Source organism: Octopus bimaculoides, chromosome 6 (genome assembly GCF_001194135.2).
Source record: "Octopus bimaculoides isolate UCB-OBI-ISO-001 chromosome 6, ASM119413v2, whole genome shotgun sequence".
NCBI classification, from domain to species: Eukaryota; Metazoa; Mollusca; class Cephalopoda; order Octopoda; family Octopodidae; genus Octopus; species Octopus bimaculoides.
This window is the reverse complement of record NC_068986.1, coordinates 88693026-88699741: the sequence shown is the minus strand read 5'-3', so window position 1 is coordinate 88699741 and position 6716 is coordinate 88693026. Positions and strand designations below refer to the sequence as shown.

The 6716-nt window shown below is 35.2% G+C and overlaps 1 protein-coding gene across 1 annotated transcript in view; it reads right to left on the bottom strand.

Annotated features, from left to right (window-relative positions):
* Positions 1 to 1475: 1475 nt before the first annotated feature.
* Positions 1476 to 6716, bottom strand: part of LOC106880281 (tyrosyl-DNA phosphodiesterase 1) — a 337910-nt gene continuing 332669 nt past the window's right edge. Inside the window, exons 11-12 of the mRNA XM_052968491.1 lie at positions 3996 to 4104; positions 1476 to 1978 (exon numbers count right to left, since the gene is read on the bottom strand). Of these exons, the coding sequence (XP_052824451.1) occupies positions 1899 to 1978; positions 3996 to 4104 (189 nt within the window). The 3' untranslated portion in view covers positions 1476 to 1898. The remainder of the gene's footprint in view (positions 1979 to 3995; positions 4105 to 6716) is intronic.

Genomic DNA, 6716 nt, shown 5'->3' with positions numbered 1-6716 from the left:
GTAGCTGACTTAAAAAAAAAAAAGTATTGAGATTGATTTGTTTGACTAAAACCCTCTTCAATGTGGTGCACCAGCATGGCTGCACTCCAATGACTGAAACAAGCAAAAGATAAAAACAGCTTTAGAAGTTTGAGCAACAAATATAAGAAAACCAGAAACAACAAGACCTTGAAGAAATGAAAGTTCAATGTGAGAAGACTCAAACAACACTGTGTAACAATTTTTTTTTGTCTCTGGTCAGTAAGTATTATTTCCTATTTGCTTCAATCTAGAAATCAAAGGAAATGAGTACTATTCCCTTCAAACCTTTTCTGACCTGCACATCAATGTTTTGAAACTAACTTATTTTCCATTACATTTCAGACAGATTCAGCACTGAGTTGCTGAAGCAGAAATATCATTATGCTCAGTACCACAGATTTGCTTGTCAGTTGCTTGACCATAAGAGCATGTCCCTTAGTGGCTCACAATATGTGCATCTCTGATTATGAGCTGGAGTAGTTGAAAAGACATATGTTGAGAGGGATTCTTTGGAGTTTGAATAAATGTAACAAAAGCAAAGTTTAAAGGAAATATTAGCCATTTTTCATAGTTTCTAGGGGTAAACAAATACTAAACAACATTTGCTACCCAAGGACAAAAATCATGTTACACAGGGTAATGACAATCACAAAAGTGGGCAACTATGAATTGGTAAAGTAAGCTAAGTCAAGATAACTTTTGCAAAAGTATTTACATGACACTTGCTTCTATGCACTTAAAAGTATTTGATATTCTTAAGAAGAACCAAAAGACATGGTTGTGTGGTTAAGAAGGTGCATGCACACCTGAGTGGTTACAATGTTCACTCTACAGCCCCATAGTTTCAAGTTCAATCCCACTGTACTGCATCTTGGGCAAGTGTCTTCTACTATAGCCCTGAGACAACAAATGGTCAGAAAAATTATCTTTTATAGTGGTATATAAATATAATAGTATATATGAATATAAACTCAGCAACTTAAAACTGGTGTGCAGTGCAAAACAAATGTGATCTTTTAAAGCCTGATATCATCCATCCTCATGTTATATTATTCTTACACACAGACACACACACAGAGACACACACACATACACGTGTGTGTGTGTGTGTGTGTGTGTGTGTAACTTTGTCCTGCACCAACACTTGATAAGCAGTGTTGGTTTGTCTACATCTCCATAATTTAGTATTTCAGCAAAAAAGACTGACAGAATAAGTACAGGGATCAATCTGACCAACTGAAAAGTACTTTAAGGTAGTGCCCCAGCATGGTGTCAGTTTGATGATGAAACAAGTAACAGATAAAAGATGAAGATACAATCTGGGTATTAGAGATCTGGTTTATAATTTGATAAAGTCATTGAGAAAATCTAAAAGTAAAAGAATTGAATTGCAGGAAATCAATGTAGCAACAATTAAACAAATCTAAGAAAATAAAAGGAAAATAAGATTACTATTATTATTATAATTATTATCATATTTAAAATTAATATGGTTTTATTTTACTCTTTATTTCAAATAATGTTTGCAGCATTCTCTACCCTCCAAATGTTTCCCCCTGTCTTATGTGCTTTGGGTGTGAATTTCAGGTGTTTCTTAAGAGTAAGGATTTGTGGAATAATCTCTTCAGGTAGATTACAGTAGCATAATTTGCGAAAGTGCCACTGAAGGAAGCAAAGTAAGATTACTCCAGAGGACACCATTTTTTTCATTATTATTGTTGTTGTAGGTTTTTTTTTTTTGTGATTTGGTGATAGTGGTGGTGGTCATGTTAGCAGTATTAGTGAGATGAAATTAAATTCTCAAGTTAGTTGGTCAATCAGCCAGACCTTGTCTTCTTGACAAGAAAAAAAGTATAGGATGGAAATTGGTTGGTGTACTATAAGAGGGATGGACACCACATCATACCATTGCAATCAGGAAGCTCTTTATGTGCAATATCATAAACCCATGGCTCATCTGTAAAGAAATATAGAAATATAAAATTGAACTCAAACATTAAAACATGAAAATAATTTCTTACACAGGCACAAGGCCAGAAATACTAAGTGGGGATGCTGAGAACAGTTGATTATATTGGTTTACTACTTAACTGGTACTTTATTTTATTGACCTCAATAAGATTTTTTAACTCAAAAACAATAATAACAACACTAGGGAACAGCATTTTGTTGTCTGATGTTGGAGATATGTTTCCTACTAATTTGGGGGTGCTGATTTCAAAAGGGAAACCCATTTTGCTCTATCATGTCAAAATTTTTCACAAACTAAGATGTCCCTTTTTCAACATTTCCGGTATTCTCACCATTTCTAAGGATAGATTTGACTTCATCAAATGTGAACCCATGTATAGAGCTTGACATAACTTTGAAAACATAGTTTTTCAATGTCATTTAAAGTAAATACAACAACAAAAGTGAAAACAAAAGTTATGATTTAAGTATCTTTAGTAAATAAAAATTATCAAACTTGAGCAACTATCAGTATTTTCAACCTAATCAGTTTCAAATGTCATGATGATGACAGAAATGTCCATTATACTATTAAATGTTAAGAAACAACATATTTTTTGCAGCCCTTGACACCATACATCTCATATTTGCAGAATTTATCTGCAAATATCCCCACATTTTACTTAATTTAGTGTGATTATCATTGCAAACTAAATGAGACAGGTTTTGTTGAACTTTTAACTGTCTCTTATGAAAATTGATATTTTGAATGTGCCCTTAATATTTTGATTGTGAGGTCACATAGGTCAAGGTCACTTTTCATGAATTATGGTCAAAGAACTGTAAAAAGACTCATGGTATGTATGCCCTTTATGGAACTTTGCCATCACAAATCTGCATTTACTTACCTTATAATTGTTGACTATTCTGAAAATGCTTTCCCAGCTGACAACTGGCTTGAACATGTTTTGTATTTCAGAAATACGGTCAGTTATGAGAGAAGAGAATGTAAAAACAGTCCCAATGTTTTCTGCTAATTTCTGGATTAGGCAGTGAAACAAAATCATAGATTTTGTGAAGGAAGCTTACCTTACTTCCTTACTCACTTTAGCATGAAACTGGGTGACAAGATAAAGCTTAGGCATCCCATATAGTGTGCAAAACATATGCTGAAACACTGAGGCAGTGACTTAAGCAGAAAGTTTTCAGCTTTGTCTTGTGAGAAAAATAAGGTTGGAGTGTTTGATGGGCCACATATTAGGTGATGATTGCAGGATGAGCTATTTTTGGAGACCATGTCTGGCATTGAAAAAGAAGCATGGAATGCTTTTGTTGCAGTTGTATCTGAGTTCCTAAGAAACAGGAAGCCATCAAATTTCCTGCACAGTCATCTGGACTACTTCCTTGAAAATCCTAAAGCAATAGTGAAGAGCAAGGAAAAAGATTCCACCAAGACATCAAGAACATAGGGACTAAGTATCAAGGTAGGTGGAACACCAACATGGTGCTGTCTACTGTTGATCGCTGCAAAAAGACTGTCATGATGCAATTTATTCACATAAAGCAACAAAGAGAAAGTTTATTCCTTGAGTAGTTCAAACTCCAATTTGACAGAAATATCTATTCTAAGATGTGTAATTAAACATTTTATGTAATATATTTGTTAAACAATAAAAAGTACTATTTGGTTTGTGTTAGTCTCTTATTTCAGTTTTGCATTTAATGGCAAAATTGACATTTTTTGGTAAAAAAAAAATGAATTCCTGTTTAACAAAAATTATGACATGATAGAAAATTTCTGGGGGCATTTCTGTACCCAACACCACCAAATTAAGTAGGACTAATTGTAAAAAGCAAGACAACTAAAAATTTTTTTTTGAAATGTTCTCCAGTGTAATCATTCTTAACAAAGACACAATGCCGGGAATTTGAGAGGAAGGAACAGTCAATTTACGAAGGATAAAAGACAAAATTAACTAAGATGAGATCTGAACTCAAAAACAAAAAGGTAAAAATATACAAACCATCTTTCTTGTATGGTTTCAATGGAATATCATATGGGAGAACAAAACTCGGTTTTTCAGAGGACAATCCTTCATTTACATCGTTGGTCAACTTAAGCCGCTTCATGTCCTAAAAAATGGAAAATAGCTATTCAAGAAGAGCCATTAGCTATTTCATTAAAAATTTAACAAAAATAAAACCATAATTTAATCTATGACCTAACCTAATTTAAACCATAATTTCTTTTCTTTTTCCATGCATTTTTGTTTTTAATGTTCAGTACCTTTAAGAGGATTTTGTTTTTTATTTTTTAAGGCTCACTAGTTGTTTAACCCCAGTTCAGCCCTGATCATGCAAAGCCATTCCAGCCACTCACATTCTAAACAGTATATCTGGGACTACACTATTCAGTCTTTCCTTAATTCAAGATACAGAGTGTGATTCGAGGCAGGTTTAACTACCATTTCTATTAGGCTGAATGACCATCAAGAGACTCCATCCCTAGCTCAATCATTTTTAAGACAGTACAATGAAATTAGAAAGCGATTTACCTGCTATTTCTGATAAATCAAGTAACTACATAAAAGCTTCCCTATTAATTCACAGTGAATTAGTCTAAGGAAGCCTAACATGCAGTGCCCATAACCCTTGCTAGTTTCCCAATGGGAGAAGGGATGAAAATACAGTTGGTGTTACCTTAAACATGTGTGGATCTTTTGTAGGTGGGTGGTGTGTGTTGGAGTGCAATGTAGATGTGTGTCCAGTGTGTTGCAATTCTAGGAAAAGAGAAGAACTGGAGAGTAATTAGTATAAAATGCAGGAAATAGAAAATAAGGATAGAAGTATAAGGGATGTCTATAGTGTGTATTTAACCCGAGATTAGCCCTGACTGGTCAGATCTATGAGACATTCTTGTCAAGGCCTTCCCATCATTTATCAAATCCTTATTTTTATCTAGGTAGAGTGTATCTAGGATTCAATGTGTCCTTTTATATATATATATAAAGCAATGAGTTTCATTTGAAAGATCTCCCTCAATCTCCTTCAAAGTATACTTTATTCATTTTGCACCCATTTTACCATGCTAGCATGGGTTGGATGAATATATATTGAGACAATGTTTTACAGAAGAATGCTCTTCCCTTTTCCCTCCATGTAATGGATCTTTATCACACTCGTCCTTGAATGTGCAAAGCTATGAGATGATTTGTTAGCAGGGAATGTCAACAAACTTCACTATTTTTTGTTCAATGCTTTTCATGTGAGGACACAGAATATTACCACACACACACATGCTTACACATGCATACACACACACATATATTTAGGCACAGGGTTGTCTGTGTGGTTGAGAAGCTTGCTTCCCAACCATATGGTCTTGGGTTCAGTCCCACTGCATTGCACCTTAGGCAAACATCTTCTATAGTCCTGGGCCAACCAAATCCGAGTAGTAGATTCGGTAGATGGAAACTGAAAGAAGCCCATTAGGTATATATAGACCCAAGAAGACATGGGACAAGGTGGTGAAGCATGATCTTCAAACGTTGATCCCCACAGAGGCTAGTGACTGAGACCTTTGGCGATATGCCATGCTTGAGAAGACCCATCAAGCCAAGTGAAATCATAGTTGTGGGCGTTATTGGTGTCACGTAACTGACACTCATGCTGGTGGCACATAAAAAGCACCTTTTGAGCATTGGGCCTCACAGAGGTAAATGTGGCTGATACCGGTGCTGTGTAATTAGCACCCATGCTGGTGGCACATGAAAAACATCCTTCGAGCATTGGACCTCCCAGAAGCAATGACATATGACCAAGACCTTTGGCAATATGCTGTGCTTGAGAAGAAGACCCATCAAGCCAAATGAAACCATAGTCATGGCAGATACTGGTATCATACAACTGGCATGCAAAAGCACCCACTACACTCTCAGAGTGGTTGGTGTTAGGAAAGGCATCCAGCCATAGATACTCTGTCAAATCAGACTGGAGTCTGGTACAACCCCTCAGCTTACCAGCCAAACTGTCCAACCCATTCCAGCATAGACAACAGACATTAAATGATGATGATATATATATATATATATATATCTGTGTTTGTATGACTGTGTATAGAAGAATATATTAATCAATGAAACTCCTTCTTGGTCTGATTTTCACGTTTTATTATTTGCAATTTTTACAATTTTACAATATTGAAATAAACTAATACTTTCATGTGTGTGGAACACAACTGTCACTACATAAACCTGATGACTGGGTAACACATGAAAGTATTAGTTTATTTCAATATTGTAAAATTGTAAAAATTGCAAATAAAATGTGAAAATCAGACTAAGTTTCATTGATTTCATTGATTAATATATAGTCTTTACTCTTTTACTTGTTTCAGTCATTTGACTGCGGCCATTCGACTTATTCTTTGTAAGCCTAGTACTTATACTATCAGTTCTCTTTTGCCGAACCGCTAAGTTACGGAGTACATAAACATACTAGCATCAGTTGTCAAGCGATGTTGGGGGACAAACACAAACACACAAACAATATACACACTATACACACACATACATATATATATATATATATATATATATGACAGGTTTCTTTCAGTTTCTGTCTACTAAATCCACTCACAAGGCTTTGGTCAGCTCGAAGCTATAGTAGAAGACACATGCCCAAGGTGCCACGCAGTAGGACTGAACCCGGAACCATGTGGTTGGAAAGCAAGCTACTTACCACAC